This window comes from Panicum virgatum, chromosome 2K (assembly GCF_016808335.1).
Source record: "Panicum virgatum strain AP13 chromosome 2K, P.virgatum_v5, whole genome shotgun sequence".
NCBI classification, from domain to species: domain Eukaryota; kingdom Viridiplantae; phylum Streptophyta; class Magnoliopsida; order Poales; family Poaceae; genus Panicum; species Panicum virgatum.
Window position 1 is genome coordinate 41077291 of NC_053137.1, and position 19724 is coordinate 41097014.

Below are 19724 nucleotides of genomic sequence, written 5' to 3' on the forward strand. Positions count from 1 at the left end.
CTGCATGAGCTACTCTAGTCGAAGCATTCGCACCGGCGTTCCGACTAGGGGGGATATCTCCATTGTTCTCCAGTCTGTCCATTCGTGTTGCTACTGCTATGACTGCGGAGGGATGTTAGAGTTTATTTGGTAGATTAGGATATGTAATCCCGGACTGCCATATGTATCGGGGAGGTGCCTTACCCCCAAGACTCTGTACTCTATATATATACCGCCCAAGGAGCTCAATGCAATACATCGACCACATTATATGCATCCTACTTTCCTACAATAATACTAATCAGAAATTCAGAATTGATCACAAGAAATTCAAATTATGAGGAAGCTCAAACAAAATACCTAAATGAGACGTGCAACACTTACTGGACAGTGGTGTGCCACCAATCATTCAGAGCATAAATTGGTACCTGAGTTCTATATAATTTCACCAATCCTTTACAGCTACTTAGGACACCTACTGCCATCAAGCATTGCACCAAGGATCTGAGAATATGGAAAGTTTAGTAGAAATGAAAACTGGGAACTACAAAAATCACTAATGATACAGTTCTATAAAGAAGTACGATAAGCTTGAAGTTTCAAGAAAGGTTGTTCAAATTCACCAAAACTAATAACAGCATGGAGATAAAATAAACTGTTCAAAGTTTCCTGCAGTAGCTGCAGAAAGATTCATATGCTTTTCTTCACATCAAATTCATCAGTTAACTGGTCAACCTGCACAAGAGCTACAAACTTATAACTAGACCTAATCAGGCATAATTATTGCGCTCGTACAACCAGCATACTGCATCTCCTTGGTTTCAAGCCATAGGTCTTGTCAGTCAAGAAAAAACACTAGTTGCCTCCTTCGGACAAGTAGGATCTGAATGGAAACCCCAAAAAGGAATTGAAATGTCCAAGAAGTGGCTAGTTTGTAGAACAGTAGAAGAGTGCCGTCACCACCAAAACAGTGATCACAAGATCCACACCATGCAGTGACTGAGACAAATTATTTGCCTGCACTGAAGTCCAGCCAAGGGACTTGCGCTGCAGGACACAGAGGTCAATCGTGTCCTTGTGAACTCTGTACCTCAGTACCTGTCATCCAGATAACTGATCTGCAAGCACAAAACACATTCAGAATAGGTTAGGGCCAAAACAACAAGAGCCATACCAGACAGCATCCACACAAATTATGCATACAGATATCATGTCAGACTTGGAAATCAAACATGTCCAAAACATGTAGATCCCCGGCCATTCATCACTGCAATGCCCAAATCAAACCATGCAAGCAGGGAACAAGTCACCACAAATGGGTGAAAGCCTGCCGCGGCAATGCTGCGTGGAGGTGGAAGGTCTACGGATCAAAATGGCATCCTGATGCATTACCGGATGTACTTCTGTGATGGACACTGCAGCCTGCAGGCGGCCAGGACCAATGTTCAGTTAGTACTGATGCTTCTCCGCGGTCCAAGCCAGAACTAGCAGAGGGGAAAAGGGCACAGTCCACGCAGGCATTTCAACAAACACCTCATTGCGCCGCCCAAACCCCCTCCCAGACAGGGATCGCTAGTTCGCACGAGGCCCAGAAATGCCGAGACGCAAGCACCCAGAGACCTCGACTACGAGTCTACGACAGCACGGATCGCCCGACAAAGCGAAGAACTTGGGGATCGGGATATTTGGCTCTTACCGCTACTGCCGCCGGCATCCTAGGTGCTGGCAGGGGTGGATCCTACGCAACCCGTGCGAACGAGACGGAAATTGAATTTCCTGAGCCCCGTCTCATTTTCCCCGCTCACACATTTGTGAGTCCTCTAACCCTGTGGAACTAGCCCACCAGGATTGGAGTACTCAACTCGGCACTGGTGCTCGTAATTTTTCGGATTGACTTTAGGATTAAACCGACACTATTTTTTAGTGGTAGGTCACGTGCCTGTCAATAGCAAAGTGTCAGTGGTGACTTCGTCAATCTCGAAGATTCTATAAATAGAGGTAGGATTGCGAACGTGTATTCATAAGAGTACATGTGCGTGCGTTTGTGAGCGTATGTGTCTGTACTGTATTTCGCAAAAAAAACATTTTCTAATTTGGACCAAGTCCTAACATCTTACAACTTCTAGTCAGATTTGTTAAATCCACTATGATACTAGGTACTGATAGTGCATTCATTTAGCTATCGCTTAGTCGATAGTGGAGAACCGTTAAATTTGGATCGGGCGTCCCTCATGTTTTCTTCAACCTCCCGTGCGCAAGGATCAAATATTTTGTTCACGACAAGAGCGAGAGATTTCCCGCCTTCCATCACCACCGGGCGAAGCTAGGTTGTAATCAGGCCCATGAAATTTTGTAAAAGGAAAAAAAATAAATTATTCTCCTCAACTATAGCCAAAGCCTACGTAACCCCATGAACTATAATTTGATCTAATTTACCTCCTAAATTATGCCAGTTAGTTCAAATTACTCGTAATACAATTTGTTTTTTTTCATTTCTCCAAATGGAGTTTTCAGTTGAAATTTTACAGGATGATAGTACATGTCATACACATGCTAAAAAGTACATCATAATTTTTATCATTATTTTGATAGGTTAGGATATTTAATAATAAATTAATAATTGGAGTTAAATATTATATGAAAAACAACAACAAAAATTATATAAAAACTTTTTAATATGCAATCGTGATGTACGCTACTACCTGCGAAATTTGAAATTAAAATTCAATTTTTTTAAGGAGAAAAAGACAAATTGTATGAAGGGGTGAAATAAACTAACATGCATAGTTTAGAGATAAATTGAACCAAGTTATAGTTTAGAAGTTATCTAGACTTTAGCTATAATTGAGGGGAGTAATTTATTTGTAAAAATAATAATTTAATTTAATTTTTCATCATATATACACCTACAACTCAATTTTCCCACAAGACTAATACAATTCTTCAATTTGCTCTGGCTCCGCCGGTACCCGGCCGCAAGGACGCCACATGGACGACTTGTTTTTATCTTCTCTTATACCGTCCATCCGGTTATGACCTGCTGCCTCATGTGATGATGTCAACCTCCCACTACCATCTGGAATAACCTTTTATTTCGAAGACCACCATCCAAATAGCTAAGCAAATACTCCCTCCGTTCTAAATTATAAGTTATTCTAAAAATCTTGAAGAATCAAATTATCTTAAAATTTGACCAAAATTATAGAGAAAAATATAAAGATTTATAACATCAAATAGGTGCACTATAAAAATATAGCTAACAAAGAATCTAATGATACTGAATTGGTATCATAAATGTTATTATTTTGTCATATAAATTTGATCAAATTTGAAAAACTTTGACTCTCCAAGATTCTTTGAATGACTTATAATTTGAAACGGAGGGAGTATCATTCACCATCTTCCTAGACTAGCATTTCCGTGCGTGCAAGAATTCAGTCACATAAGAGCAAGTATTATGATAGACTACAAACAGACTGAATGATGAGGTGGAGAGAGAGGGTTGTAAGCTTGCAGCCAGCTTTAACACAAGAATCAAGAAAGTTTATGAGATAGACAAGTGTGTCATATATTAATAATAGGGAACTAAACCGCTATACAAGTGGGTTGAGATGAGCTGCAAAGAGTTTTGCGGCCAACAATAGCCTAAATTATTAGCCTTGCTCCTATAGGGTTGGATTCTTTTCTTCAGGAATCAGGAGGGTGGGCGAGGATCGGATCTCCGATTACATTCGTGTCGGGGGAGGCGCGTGGGCAGCCCGGCCACGTCGCCCGAAATTCGCTGGCCTTGCGATGTTAGTCGTGTGGCTTGCGGCGTCTCGCACTGCGATTTCCGTCGCCCGGCTGAATTCGTCTCGCCGTCCACGCAGCTGCCTGCCTGACTTCTGCGCCGACGTGTCCCCAGCCTTTGGAACGCCGCGTGCCATGCCGCTGCTATGCTGCCGTCGCTGCGTGCCTCTTCGTGGCCGCCGCTCGCGTTGAATCTCTTTCGCTCTCGTTTGTTTTTCTTGCTTTTCGTCGTCTCCGTCTTTGCTCTTCTCTGTCGCCTATATCGTTGAGGTTGGAATTGCTTTCTGCTCTTTGCGATTTGCTGCGTTCCGCCGCGTTGCGCCGGCCTCCACCATGCGGCACCTCCTCCGGGAGCCGGCGGTTTTCAGACGAAGCGGCTCACCGGTGACAGTGCCAGCTCCGGTATCACGACGCAGCCGGCGGGGCCGTTCAGCTGCCAAAACATAAACACATCGCTCCTCTCCTCGTGGCTGCCTTCCTCGCAGCGCACCGCTCCTCTCAGCCCCGTATGCAGCGGCGCCGTCCAACCTTGCCACCTCGGTGCCTCCGCTCCGACGGTTTGTCGTCTTTCCCGGCACCCGCCAAGCCCGAGCCACCTCTCCCTTAATGGTAGAGCTTCCGGGGTGCTTCTTCTCACTGCATCATCTCAATCTGACATTGTTGGATTCCCTCCATTAATCCATTTTATCCATTTAATCTATTCACTGTGCCCATCCCCTCTGCACTGCAGATCAACGTTCTCGCCTCGCACGTTTTCTGCTTGGTATGGGACCCTTGCGCTAGCCAACAGCTGATGTAGCATCGCAGCTCACCGGCGGGGTTATGCTGCATCACAGAGGCAAAGCTTACTGGCAGGGATGGCTCACCGGAGAAGGCGGGGCTACGCTACGGCAATGCAGCTCACGAATGGGGACAGCACGTCTCACTGCCAAGGCATGCGATGCAGCTGCTGCATCCTATCCAATTCTATCACCCGTTGCTTTCAAGTGGCTCGTCCTGTTATCTATTGGAGATGCACACCATGTGCTTGATGATTTGCTTATGAGATGTGGCCTTGTGCCATGCCATGGAGCCACACAATTTGTTTGATGGTTTGCCTCTGCAATACTGGCCAGCCAAATACGGATGCTCAGGTTTCTGCAAAAATAAGAATGAAATTGACTACAACTGCAGCTGACAAGGAGTCCTACTTGATGAAGAGGCATCAGGCTACATGCCTTGCCTAAGGTAACAATGATAGCTCAAGAACATGAATTTTATTTATGAAGCAGTAACTTTAGCAATATGAAAGTACCTTGGACATGATGCTCCTATATATGTCGATTAGAAGTACTGCATATAGATTATTCTAAACTGCTTACCTATAGCTATTTCAATCACACTACATCATCTGATCGAACTTATATACTTTTACAATTTTCTCCCCACGCCACACTATATGTTCATGACCTGTCTCTTTTCATTTGAAAATCGAAAGTAAATATGTATATAGTTAATACTCTATTTTGTTGGCTCAAAATATAGTGCAAGAGTATATATACTCGGCCTCTTTGCTTCTTTTGAGTTGGCCCAAGAATATCTTTCTTTTATTTTATTTTATTTTATTTGTGACGGATTATTAGTTCAACAAACCAGGTCCCTGTAGGGGCAGTGCTTTTGTTTTATGCATATATATTCTACCTTTTTCATTTGTAAGATACGATTTTGCTTTATGAAAAGCTACTGTATATGGAGTTCAGCAAAAAGGAAAACAGAATAGGTACATTTGAAGACCCTACTTGCTATGCTCATCCTTTGTCTTCGATGTTCAGAAATGAAGCGGAGGTAGAGGAGTTTGAGTGTGTTCAAGTTCAGAACTCCAGATGCTATTTGAATGCTTGAGACTGGCAACAGATCAAACCATATAACCAACCATCTTTCCTTCGCCTTTTGGTGTATGATTAGAAAAGCTGGCCACAAGTGAAGATGTTCTAATGTGTGTGTTTCTAGGATGATTGTTTGTTCCCCCATAAACAGCAAGCAAGGAAAAGGGAAAGAAAACAGAGGAACAAATAGCCTCAACATTTAGACGTGATTCAAAGAAAGATACCATGCAAAGATATCATTTGGCAGGAATAACTTTTGTAGCAGTTTAGAAATACCAGGTAGCTATGAGATGCATCACAAAGCATATCTTTTTTTTCTACTGCTCTTGGACCTCTGAAATATCAATTGAGAATGTTTTCTTTTGATAATCAAACAATCCATTGGCATACCACCGGATCACTTAGTGACATGATGGCAGCGAGACTTTCCTACTTTGATTCTACTTTTTTTTGCTACCAACAGTTTAGAAACTTTTTACCTGCAACCTGTATAATATGCTGTGAGCCTGTGACATCTGCCTTCTATGCATAAATCATGTCATAACCAAGACACATTCATCCTATATTTAATGCAAGCATCAGATAGACTTGCAAAATATCCACGCCCGTAGAAATCAATTATTCTCATTTTACATCATATAATTTTCCCATCCATTTCGAAACCAAATATGATCACAAAAAAAATATATGCATACCTTTTTCTGTGATTTAAATGGTACCGATTTCTGCACGAGATAACTTTTCTTTTGGGCGTGAGCGGAATCAACAGAGGCAACTGCCTATGAACAAGGCACATTTCAAGTAGTTTTACATCTGCAGAATTTATATGGCTCTGTTGTTATTGATTATAGTTCTCATGGATTAGTCCTTTACAGAAAAATCGAAAAATTGCTCTACTGCATACCATCATGCTTTGTAATATATGTGTAGCCATTTTTTAATGGATTTGTCTATTTCATCTTCCATGTTTACAAATTGTTGATATAAACCTTGCTTTTTATCGCGCGCATGGGCGCGCGCAAATCACTAGTTCAGCTCCAGTCGTCCCATGAAGTCAGTCAAATAATCAATACGATTTGGAACGAGTCAAACAAGCATTTCGATCGCTAAATTTTTTTTCAAAGTTGGAACATACATACATAATGCATCCATAGATGTACTTTGTATCAAAAGTTGGAATACAAACTAATTATATAAAAATTCATACGAAGCTATATAGTTGTTTTGATTAAGATGGTGTTTAATCACGATAATCAACACACAGATAGGCAGTGGAGTACTCTGCTGTTTGTGGTTGGCAAGTACCCAGGTGCCCAGCAGCTGCCTAAAACTAACCAAGATCTCATTGGTTAGACAAGTACAATGACTTCATGTCTGGTTATATATTGGCCTTTACTTTGGCCATTCAAATAAATGAGGAAAATTATATATACTAGTAATGTGCATGTGCCGTGCGCACATGTTTTCAAATCTAGTAAATAAGGTTTTTATATGTTCATAAAATGTCTACTAAATAATATCATATTTTAAAAAATAATAAATAAGAGTTTTATTTAGTGAATATTCATCATCACACAGGATGGATCCAATATGAAAGATACGGTGGATTTAATTTAGGCGAAAATTATTTTAAAAAGTTTTCGTTCTTTATAGTATATAGTGACTTTATAGTATAGAGTGACTGCATGGTGGGTTCAATATGAGAGATACGATGGAAATTATTTTAAAAAGTTTTTGTTTTTATCACTATGTAAGAAATGTTCTAAGGTGACGCGCATAAAGGTGGCTGAGATCGTTCTAGTTATAAAAGAAGTTATAGAGAAAATTACATTTAAATATAGCTAAGTGTTTGTATAGTATTGAAGACATCGAGTCCTCCCATTTTTATAAGGTATATTTGATTATGAATCCAATCGTATGATTATAAATTACATTTAAAATTACATTTAAACATTGCACAGTCTTCCAAATAATGCTTTGACCATTCATTTATTATATATTATATCACTTATGATTATAAACTTATAATCTTCGTAAAGTATATTTGATTATGAATCCAATCATATAAAGTTTATATTATAAAAATAATAAATTAATAGTCAAATTATTGATTAAATTGCAAAGTTTGAATCTAAATATACATGTGCGCCTTATAAAAGTAGATGGAGGGAGTGGTAAATAGATTTTTCTAATAATATAATTTTTTTACTTCAAAGTATGTACTGCTGTATAGATATTAGCAGTGTTCAAAAAGGCTTTTCTAGGCGGCCGCCTAGGCCCGATTAAGCTCTAGGCGAAGGGTTACCGCATCGCCTGGGGGGTAGGCGGTACCCTAGGCGGCCCCGGCACATCGACAATGAGAGGAGGGCAGGATTAAACACCGGAGATGGTGCTATGCCACCGGAGCGCGCTGCTGGATGGGCCCCTGCGGCCGCCAAAGCAGGGGAGGACGAGCCACGGCCGCCGGAGAGAGAGAGAACACGACCCGCTGCCGCCGGGGAGGGAGAGCACGACGTGCGGCCAGCGGGATTTGCCGCCGGGGAGGAGGGAGGCAGGGAGCGAGGGGGCGTGGAAGAAGATGAACTGCTGCTGTTGAAGGTAAGAGATGAGATTGGGTTCTTTTTCATTTTGCCCCTTTCCTTTCTTAATAACTATATATGGTAAGGAGGAGTGTGTATAAGATGGGCCGGGCTCTTTTTATGGGTCTTTCTTTCAAGTTTAGATTCACAGATTTCGTATTTCTTCCTTATGTGTATTAAAATATTAAAACACTTAGAAAAACGCCTTGAAATGTCTAGGCTCGCTTAAGCTCGCCTAGGCTCTAGGCGAACATTGGATATTAGGTACCCCTCCGTCCTGAAATGTAAGGTATTCTAGAATTCAAATTTTGTACTCAAATGTAAGGCATTCTAGGTTGAGAGTAGATCAGACCATTTTAATTGTGCATCGTTTTTGGATTTTTCTCAATAGAAAAACATACATGCAACTATGTAGGGGGAGGTGTATTTGGGGGAGGTTTATGGGAAAGAGCATGCTACATTAATTAGTACATATTTAGTTACCCAAATAGAGTTCCAATGCTTAATAATTAAAGGTATGAGAGACTTTTTTTCCATATCCATAATCTGTTAAAAAAATATTAGAATGACCTACGTTTCACGAAGGAGGGAGTAAGCAATTTGGGTTGATTTATTGGGGCACGTACAGATGCAAGCGGTAAACAATCCATGATGAGCCTTTTTCCGATGTGACTCCGTTCAATTTGGGCTGGTTCAATGGAGGCGTCGTTGCCGCCTTCATGGTCATCTAGTACTTGACCAACCGCAAAATGAGAAATGACCATCCGTATCAGAGCAAGTATTAGACGACTATATGGTTTTTATCTACATGAATGAGAAAGAAACGAAGAGAAAGAAGCGGACGGGCGTTTCACGAACTACTGGCTGAGCAGCCCTCTATGCATTTAATAGAGGCGGGCCCCGCCATCAAGGCGCGCGCTTTACCGCCAGGAGCGGGCGAGTAGCGGGCGTATCTGTTAGACTTGAGCTTTATTTAGTTGCGTTTGTAAAGTTTTTGAAATGAAATTTTTTAATATTTGAAATATTAAATATAGACTAATCACAAAATTAATTATAGAACTCGTCTTTAAACTACTAGATGAATTTATTAAAACTAAGTAATCCTTCATCAACACATAGTTACTGTAGTAATTTAGTGTCTAATCATGATATAATTAGACTCATTAGATTCGTCTCGTAATTTATAAGCAAACTATATAATTAGTTTTCTATTTCGTCTAGATTTAATACTCCATGCATTAAGATTTTCGTTCGATATGATAGTTTTAAAATTTTAAATTTTGCAACTAAAAAGAGCTCCGCTGCCGCATCCGCATGCGCGGCCAACCGGTTATTAACTGTACCATTAATTTGACACGCATGTTTCCATTTCAAAAAAAAAATTGACACGCATGAGCGGCCGGCGACGGATGGTATTCTGCGGCGCATCGGTTTCGCTGCCCTCGCTGGTTCCTCTCCGAGTTTCGAGGACTCGCCATTGATTCGCCTGTGCTCGCCTCGATTACCTTCTCCACCCATCTTATTAACGCAACAAGCGCTGTGTGTATAAACTGTGACTGCGAGAAACCCACGCACGCACCGAAAGAAAGAAACTGCCATATCGTTTGCTCATCATCCCTCCATTCTCAAGCCGACCTCCACCAATCCCGGCATGGTGCGTCGCTCACCTCGCTGACGCCGCGCGCTCCACGCACCTGCTCCAGTTCCACGACATCGGCACCAAGATCGCGGACGACGACGGCACCGATCATCACTTCAAATGCAGCTGCCAGGTTGACGGCTACCGCTGGGAAATCCGTGTCGTCTACCCTCCCTACTACAGCTTAGTTGAGACCGAATATGTTGTGGAGGGCTTACCTGAGGACTATCTTGTGGAGGGCTACGTTGTGCCCCTCCAGCTCGTCTTCCTCGGCGAGGCCGGCGCGAACAAGGTCCCGGCGGCTCTAAGCTGCCGGCTGCTAGATCCGAGCGGGGCCACCGGACCGTCACGAGAGAAGGGTACTGCGGCAGCATCATTCCAGCACCCCTCAGATCGGTCTGAATTGCTTACCATCCGGACAACATTCTACCGCGCAAAATCAATTGTGGTTTACGTCAAGAATGGCTGCCTGACGCTGGAGTGCACGGTCACCGTGTTGAGAGACCTGAACCCCATCATTGCCGTGCCGTCAAACAACCTGCCCCGGCACCTCGGCGAGCTCCTGGCGAGCGGGGCCGGGGCGGACGTCACGTTCGCCGTGGCCGGCCAGTCCTTCCCCGCGCACAGGAGCATCCTTGCGGCGAGGTCCCCCGTCTTCATGGCCCAGTTCTTCGCCGGCGAGATGCTGGAGAGGATCTCCCCGCGCGTCGAGATCAAGGAGATGGATCCGTTCGTGTTCCAGGCCATGCTCCGCTTCGTGTACACCGACGCCGTCCCGGAGCTGGACGAAGCGGCGGAGACGGCGGCTGCCCTGGCACGGCACCTGCTCGCGGCCGCCGACAGGTACGGCATGTTAGTATTGATCTCCACATTTGGGCCCAACGGACCAAATGGATCCTGACTCGCGCCCTGATCGGGGGCGCTCAGCCCGTGGAAGGCTGGTGGGCCCCCGTTGCGCAACCCCATAAAAGGAGGTGAAGACCAGCAGCACAAGGCACGAGGTTCGCTGCTGCAGCTACAGTTTCCACCGCCCAAAACCTAGACCGATCAGAAAGAGCGGCTGAGAGCGACGGGAAGCGCCACCGGCTCGGCGTCGCCACTGGCTGGCGCCTCTGCCACCTCTGCATCAAGCCGCCGTCATCCTCTCCGACTCCGGTGCTCCTCCGACCGTCGCCGCCGCCACTGCTTCGACTACTCCGGCGGACTCCGACCTACACGGCGGTAAAGATGGCGACTTTTCTTGCTCTGTAAAGGCCTCTCCCACTCGATCTACACCCTAGTCGATCCAATGGTTACAACAATGGCATCAAGAGCCAATCTAGTGTGCAGATTTAGATAGGGAAGGATTCGTTTCACGAATCAAAAGAACAAGAGAGAAATCGATCTCGAATCGACAAAGTTAAAGAAAAACGAAACCCTAACCCTAAGGGATCGAAGCTGGCGGGCTCACCTCCACCGTCGGCCAGAGCCACGGAGGAAGCCCCATGAGCCGCCGGCTCACCGGTGCTCCACCGCCGCGGAAAAGCCTCGGCCGAGCCTCGAGCTCGCCCAGTAGAGAGAACCGCCGCGGGTTTTTCGCCTGCGCGCGGCAAAGCACCGACGAGGAGCCCCTCGACGGCGGCGCGGCCACATTGTGGTGGACGCACGTGCCGGCGAGAGGGCCCACGCCGGAGCCGCCATCTCCTCAGGTCGCCATGGGCGGCCACCGACACTGCCGCCCTGCTTGGTGCGGCGCAAAGAAAGAAAGAAGAAAGGCGGCGCTGGCCGCCTCCGCCGCCGCGCCTCCGTTGGAGAGAGAACAGGGGAAAGGGGCCCTGCGGCGAGCCGCATCTCCGGCGAGCCGCATCGGTCGCCGCCGCCTCCATCGAAACACATAGAGAAAAGGGAGGAGTGCGCCAAAGAGGAAAAGAAAGGGCTCGGGGTCGCGCGACTGTGGTCCGCGTCGCCGGCCATAAAATCGGTGCTCGGGCCCAGCGGCGTGCCGGCGGGAGAGAGCCGGTGGCGCCGCTGCCACCAAGGGCCAGCCGCCGCTCGGTGGCTACAGAGAGAGGAGAAATGGTGCTAGGGTTTGGGGGAGCACACGGACCCGGTTTTGCCCTGGCGAAATGCGTGGACAGCCGTCGGATCTCATCCGACGGCCAAGGGCGGCCGGCACCACGCGAGCTGGGCCACCGGCCCAGGCGGGTGCCGAAGCGGGCCGAGCGCCCCGTGTTTGGGCCGCGCGCGGGGGGCGCTGATGGGCCAGTCCGCTCGCAGGCGCGCGAGCAGGCCATGGGCCGGTTTGCTGGCCGGGCCTCTAGCACAGTAAAGAAAGTTTTAAGGGTTTTTTTTTTCTATTTTTCAGAAGCATTTTGACTGATATGTTAATGATTTTGATTAGAATTTGTTCTCTATTCAATATTGCACCAACGTGTATATTGTTTAGAGAATTAAAGTGTACAATAATATTTCTGAATGTAGAAATTTTATCCGTTTCCGCTGTAAAGTTTCAAAGTTATTGCTCTTAAAAATCATGTTTAAAGAGCTTACTTTGAGTATGTTTTGTATAGTTTTATCTCTATTCAATTTTAAACCAACGAGATAAATTGTTTAGAGAGAAAATGAGTACAAAGTACTGTTTAAGAAAAGAAAGAAAAGTTTTCCGCTGCCATAAAGAAAGGAAAAATTTTCCGCTGTTATACAGTTGCTATCTTCCAATTAAATCGGAACCAACGAGAAGATTTAATTGGATGAATGGTCTAAAAGTCTTAAATGAGTTTTTCCCTGTGGGTATAAGATAGAAAAGCTTCCGCTGTTTAAAGTCAAAATTGAGTTTTGGCATTTTTATGCCATTTGAAGTCTCAAAGTTGAGCATCACTAGAATCATAAAGATGATTCTCAAAGAAAAAGAAATTAAAGTTAATTATGGTATTGTTATTTTCCGACCAACGTTGATGATAACGATATTATAATTTTTTATGAGTTATAGTTTAAAGTTTAAAGTCCATGGTAAATGTTGCATTATAGTGATTTTTTTTAGAGAATGGATAAAGAACTGCTCTTAAACTAGAGAAATGTATTTTTTCTAGTTTTCGCAGCAATAAATTTGATTATTCTCTAATTAAATTCGAACCAACGAGAGAATTTAATTTTGAGGAGCAGATATATGGTTTTAAAGTTCATTGAGTTTTCCATACATTAATTCCGTTTCTGCCCAACGGTGATACATAATTAATGTAAAAGATTATTTTATTTCTGCCCAACGGTGATATAGAATAGAACTTAAAGTATTGATTATTGACTTTTCAGACAAAGAGTTCTATGTTGTCCTTGAAGGACCAAAGACATTGAACTAGGGTACTTGTGACTCAGAAAGAAAGAAGGTCATTACATAAGAGAATATATTCTCTGTAAAGAACGGCTTGACAGGAAAAGTACTCAGGATATTTATCCAAAAAGAGTAGATAAAGCAATAAGAGTTCATTTTGAGAAATGTCTCTTATGTACTCTCTATCAAGTAGAATACATTTTGAGTTTATTCAAACTTGTTATAAGTCATACATGTTTAATTTGACCAACGTCGGATTAAGCATGTGTGTCATGGAATATTCAGATTTATTTCTGAATTTGATATAAGCTAATTATGACATTTATGTCTGGAAAAGTATGAAATAATACCCGCATGACGGGGTAAAACTGGCAAAGTGCTAATCCTGCATGGCGGGAGAAAGTTGTGATGACTCATGTGCTGGTTTATCCCACACTGCATGAAAAGTTTGGAGTAGTTTTGCTATTCAATTTATCGGGCACTTCTATTGTGTCACAGTGATTAAGCACTCAATGAGTTTAAAAAGAATGAAAAGTTACATACGAACCTCAAGATAAGAATGATATGTGAGCGTGACTTGCAAAAGGTCTTAAATAAAGGACTATGTTGAGTCCTTAAAGTGAAATGAGGAACAAGAACTGTCATATGAAATAAAGGACTTTGTTGAGTTCTTAAAGTGAAATGAGTAAAAGGTACTCCCATACGAATTAAAATTACTTTGTTCTGCATGATGCAACCATGTGGATGAAGTAATAAAAATTTCCTCATTCACAAAAGTTGTGAAAAGTTTTTCGAAATTGTGGCAGAAAAGTTCAAGCCACATTTCGAGGGGGAGAAATATGAGACAGTCAAGAAAGATACTCCCTTGTAATGTGTATTGAAAGCAAGAGATGATCTATTAAAGAATGAATGTGACCGTCAGGGGGAGTACAACGGTCACTATACTAATACCCCTATGTAAAGAAATGGCTAAATTCTAGTATTTATGCTGGACGACCCTCAAAAATAGTAAGATGATGCTTACAGAGCATATATAAAGTTTTTAACAGATGGAACCCAAATAAAGAGATTTACTGATATGCCATATTTACAAAAGATGGCAAAATCTGGGGGAGCATGGTATGTAGATACCTAAGACTTGAAGAGAAGCGGGAATGCATGCCCACTTCGATGATTCAAGAACAAAAGTTTCTCATGCCTACTGATGTTGCATACAACACCTGTTGTTAGCTGTCAAAGAAAATGAATAATATAAAGAAGGATCATGTTCTGTTGCCATTTGGCAAAAGGAGTAACATTTGAGGAAGTCACAAGAATTCCATGGGTTAAGAACATGGAAAAAGAAATGATTCCTAAAAGAGCCATCACAGTATGTTATGATGGACCTATAAAACGCAATGTGATTCCAGAAGGAATGTTGAAAGATATAAAGCAAAATTTGTGACAAAAGTTTTAGTCAAAGAGAAGAAAGAACATACGGGATACCACAATAGTAAATTCATTTATGGATTGAAGAAAGCCACGAGATGGTGGTATCTAAAGCTTAAATGAAACAGTATGAAATTTTGGGTTTCCAACAGATTGAGGAGGACAATAGCTTTTAAGAAAAGTTAAAGAATGGGGAATTTGATTTCCACATCTTAAATAAAGATAACATCATACTTTCTAGTGGTGGTGTTAATATGTTATTATAGATAAAGAATTCTTGTCCTCAAATTTTGATATCGGTGATGAGTTTTTCATTCTACGGATTGAGACTCATTGAGATAAAAGAAAGGGGTATTATAATTATCACAAAGTCATACTCATAAATGATTCTAAAGAAATGAAGTATGCAAAGGAGTAAACCTACGCCTGTTCCTATCGTCAAGGGTAATGATTTTGGGAACCTTAATGTTCCAGGAATCAATGTGAAACAGAAATAGTCCCATATGCTTCAGCTGTTGGAAGCTTTATAAGCGCGCAAGTAAAGAACTTACCCTGACATATTTTGTGTATCCGGGTTATTTTGGCAAAAGTACAATCCAGAGATAGATCACTGGAATTGAAATTGAGAATGTTGGCCTTATGCTAAGTTGGAAAGATCAAGTACTCTCAAAAGGTTGTGAGTACAAAAATAGAATTTGTGAAATATGTAGCGAAATCCACAATTGTCGCTAACTTTCACATTTGGAGGTTTTGTGTGGAAAAGCTCCAAAACAAAGCAATTATGATCAATATGATGCAAAGATATAGTATAGCATAATACGAGGCCGAGGGACAGGCAAAATTGGTTAAGAGAATATGTACTCGGAGTTGATAATGGTTGACAGCAGCAATAACCATTAAAGTAGTTTGCTCCTATGACAACGAGTCAACTGTGGTGCCAAACACGTTGACACAAAGTTATACGTTGTAAAGGAGAAAGTCCGGAATCATGATTGAAATGGATTGTGAGTTTAAATGACAGAAAGTTGTTGCGGATCCGCTTACTAAAGGCTTGCCGCCCAGTGTGTACAGAGAACACACAGTCGACATGGGTTTACGGTATAGCCTATGTTTTCCGGACAATAAAGGGCCCAAAAGCTAAAGAATCTATTTCAGAACCGAGAGGTGTGTTGTAGCTGTTAAGTCCATCGGCTATTGACCGTGACGATGAGGCATGCTCATATGCACTAATCCGTAATGGAGTAGGTAGATAAAGAATCAAGAATGAAGAAAGTAAAGATTGAGATAAATTAAAAGACAAGATGAGATCAAGGGGGAGAATGTTAGTATTGATCTCCACCATTTGGGCCCAACGGACCAAATGGACCCTGACTCGCGCCCTGATCGGGGGCGCTCAGCCCGTGGAAGGCTGGTGGGCCCCCGTCGCGCAACCCCATAAAAGGAGGTGAAGACCAGCAGCACAAGACACGAGGTTCGCTGCTGCAGCTACAGTTTCCACCGCCCAAAACTTAGACCGATCAGAAAGAGGGGCTGAGAGCGACGGGAAGCGCCACCGGCTTGGCGTCGCCACTGGCTGGCGCCTCTGCCACCTCTGCATCAAGCCGCCGCTGCTTCGACTACTCCGGCGGACTCCGACCTACACGGCGGTAAAGATGGCGACTTTTCTTGCTCTGTAAAGGCCTCTCCCACTCAATCTACACCCTAGTCGATCCAATGGTTACAACACGGGCTGGACAGGCTCAGGGCGATGTGCGAGCGCAGGCTCGCATGGGCCATCGACGCCGGCACGGCGGCGCCGACGCTGGCGTTTGCGGAGCGGCACGGCTGCTCCGAGCTCAAGGCAAGGTGCATCGAGTTCATCGCCGGAGGATTGGCCGAGAATCTGGACGCGGTGTTGGCGACGGAGGGCTTCGGGCGTTGTCTCGAGGACACTGGCCCCTCCGTGGTAATTGAGCTTCTCAAGGCTGCACATGCAAGGAAGATCAAGAACTGAAGGAAGTTCTCGTACTACCCTGATGGGTGCTACCTCTGCTTAACCAAAATCAAATCTGCGCAGCTCATGATTATTGCATTTGCATCTAATAGGTACTACTAGTTACATATTTTCCCCTGCTCTTAGCTTCAATATAATGCCGGTTCAAGTTCGTATATGTCGCTCACTGCCGAAAACCCAATTGTTGCCGAGTGCCGATGGCTTTGCCAAGTGCCAAAAGTCGAGCACACGGCAATAAAGACATATGCCGAGTGTTATTAAAAAGACACTCGGCAAAGCATAGACACTCGGCAAATTAGATGTTTGCCGAGTGCTGACCCACAAACACACGGTAAAATCTAGTTTTATCGTGTGTTGCACACCAGGTACACGGCAGTTTGCCGAGTGCCGGCATTCTTGCATTCGGCAAAGAGGCCACGTGCCCGCCATGTGACCCAACGCCGTCCCGACGCCGTTACGGACATAGTATTTGCCGAGTGCCTTGCTTCTGGCACTCGGCAAAGTATGCTTTTGCCGAGTGTCAAGATCATGGCACTCGGCATAGTATGCTTTTGCCGAGTGTCAGGCTCATGGCACTCAGCAAAATTAAAAAAAACTTCATCTTCTACCTTCCAAACTTTTTGTTCTTTTATTATACTAGTCGAGGTACAACATATCAAAATTTGGTATATTTCTCTATAAGTTATGTATATGTTATTAATTTGTTTCATTAAAATGCTATTTTTGGATAATTCAAACCGGAGCCGCAAGTGATTCGAATAATATAGTATAATGAATGGAAAAATTATATTCATGTTATTTAGTCCAATTTGAGACATTGTCAATCAATTGAAAGTAAAATTTGAACATCTTGATCACGAAACGGGACAGAATGAGATGTTGACGAATAGATTTTAAATTCTACAAAAATCAAAAGTAGTCGGAAATCCATAAATTTGTTATGATATCATGATAACATACAGGGAGTCTATAGAAAAAATTAAGAAGGTTTTGCAAAAGTTGTCAAGTATATCTCTTTTGAAACAAAGTATCTCCGAAGAAGTTTCATAGAATTGAGAAGTATTCTTTGAGATTAGGAGTCAGAGTGACGTTCGAATTGGGATTTCACTTCATAAACTTTTTTATAGCTAATAGACATGATGGATTGTGTAATGTTAAATTTTGGTAATTTTCTGAATCCATTTGATAATTTTGAGAATTTTTTCTATCTATAGTATTTATATTGATGTAATTTGAATTTAAACTAATAGTGCATGAAATAATGTAATTTTCTTCGTTGAATCCTGTGAAATTTTTTGTATAGGCAATAGACATCATAAATTGATTCGTGTTAAATTTTGGTTATTTTTCTGATTTGGTTAATATTTTTCAATTTTTTTGGCAAATGTAGAGAATTAGTTCCTATAATTTGACATTTAGTTATTAGTGATTGAAATAATGGAATATTTTTTTATGGACGCATGAAATAAGATTTGTTGAGTGCATTTGGTATTTAAATTTTGAATTATATTCAAAGAAATTTATGAAAGAAAGTTTTGAATTGAAAGTAACTGAATTTAAATTGGAAAACAGAAAATGTTTGCCGAGTGCCAGATCGTGACACTCGGCAAACGAGGCCTATGCCGAGTGCCGTATCGCTGGCACTCGGCAAACACGACATATGCCGATTGCCAGATCTGGCACTCGGCATAAGCCCGCCCCCACACTTAGCCGCGTCGTGCTGACACATGGACACAACACACACACAACGCACACACTCCACCTCGTGCTCCCGGCCGCACCTCGACGCCGCCACGCTGCCGCGCCGCCCCGGCACCTCGACGTTGCCGCGCCACCCCGCCACCTTCACGCCGCCATGCCACCTCCACGCCGCAGGCACGCCACCTCCACGCCGTCGTGCCGCCCCGCCACCTCCACGCCGCCGCGCCCACGCCGCCTCCCGCCGCTGGCACGCTACCTCCAGGCCGGATCGACACTGCTCGACGCCGACCTTGCCCGCGCCACCTCGACGCTGGCCCGCCCGCGCCACCTCCACGCTGGATCCACGCCGCCCCGACGTCACACCGCCGCGGGCCCGGCACCTCCACGCCGCTCGACGCCGGCCCCGCCCACGGCACCTCCACGCCGGCCCCGCCCGCGCCACCTCCACGCGGGATCCACGCCGCCCTGACTTCGCGCAGCCGTGGGCCCACCACCTCCACGTCGGCCCCGCCTCCACGAGCCACCTCCAGGCCGCCGCCGCGCCACCGCCGGCCCAGACTCCACGCGCCCGCCCTTGTGCGCCGCCGCGTGAGCTCGGCTCTGCAGCCCGCCTGGTGAGCCGTAGCATCCACGCGCCACGACAGGACTCTGCGCCGCCGCGTGAGGTTGGCGCCACCCCCCGCTGCCACCACTGCCTGACACTTCGCTGCCGCCGATCGCGCAGAACAGGGATGCCGCGAGGAAGAGCCGGCTGAGGAAGAAGGTAAGCAGAGTGAGATAATGCTAGGACTTTGCTAATGTATATGCTAGGACTTTGCTAATGTATATGCTAGGAATATGCTAGGACTTTGCTAATGTATATGCTAGGAATATGCTAGGACTTTGCTAATGTATATGCTAGGATTTTAGTGAGATAATGTACTGTAATCTTCAAATATATATGCTATGTTTAAGAGAGTATTGCCCTGCACCACATGATTGGCAAATTAGTCAAATTAGTATGTATAGTGTGCTTAAGAGAGTATTGCCCTGCACCACATGACTTAAGAGATAATGTACTGTAATGTTTAGTGAGATTCTAGTCCCCTCCATATATATGCTATGCTTATTTTAGAGATCTTCAAATAAGTTATTTTAGGAACTATACAAGCTTGTATCATGCTTATGAAATTGTGCCGTCTCCCTATTTGAGCTTTCATTTACACTTGAGCTAGTCCTGCTATTTGACCAATATATGTTATGCTCGTTTACAGTTGCATCGCCGGCCTCCAGCCCTTCGGCGGCCACAAGGCACATTATCACGAGCCGTAGCTTAATCTCGACGAACCGCAAGTCCACACCATGCCAGCCACGCCTACACTGGTGACCCACGGTAAGCACCGCCTCATGTTCGTAGTTCACGTAACCCGGTTAGGCGTCTCCCGTTCGAAACAGATACAGTTCG

The 19724-nt window shown here is 44.1% G+C and overlaps 1 protein-coding gene and 1 long non-coding RNA gene across 3 annotated transcripts; both read left to right on the forward strand.

Annotated features, from left to right (window-relative positions):
• Positions 1–3828: 3828 nt before the first annotated feature.
• LOC120677191 lies at positions 3829–6020 on the forward strand. 2 transcript variants are annotated; one of them, XR_005676227.1, is made up of 3 exons: positions 3829–4377; positions 4499–4995; positions 5580–6020. It is a non-coding gene; the product is annotated as an uncharacterized LOC120677191 (long non-coding RNA). The 2 variants fall into 2 exon arrangements; XR_005676226.1 differs by having other exon boundaries at positions 4499–6020.
• Positions 6021–8019: 1999 nt separating this feature from the next.
• LOC120695301 (BTB/POZ and MATH domain-containing protein 1-like) lies at positions 8020–16579 on the forward strand. The gene is made up of 3 exons (XM_039978587.1): positions 8020–8147; positions 9843–10696; positions 16311–16579. Exons 1-3 carry the CDS (start codon positions 8020–8022, stop codon positions 16577–16579), a joined length of 1251 nt encoding a protein of 416 aa, XP_039834521.1.
• Positions 16580–19724: the final 3145 nt, after the last annotated feature.

Coding starts and splice junctions, on each gene's coding strand:
- LOC120695301 (XM_039978587.1), top strand. CDS start 8,020: ATGGTGCTATGCCACCGGAGCGCGCTGCTGGATGGGCCCCTGCGGCCG. Junction 8,148..9,842: donor CCGGGGAGGGAGAGCACGAC/GTGCGGCCAGCG, acceptor TCCATTCTCAAG/CCGACCTCCACCAATCCCGG. Junction 10,697..16,310: donor GCTCGCGGCCGCCGACAGGT/ACGGCATGTTAG, acceptor AATGGTTACAAC/ACGGGCTGGACAGGCTCAGG.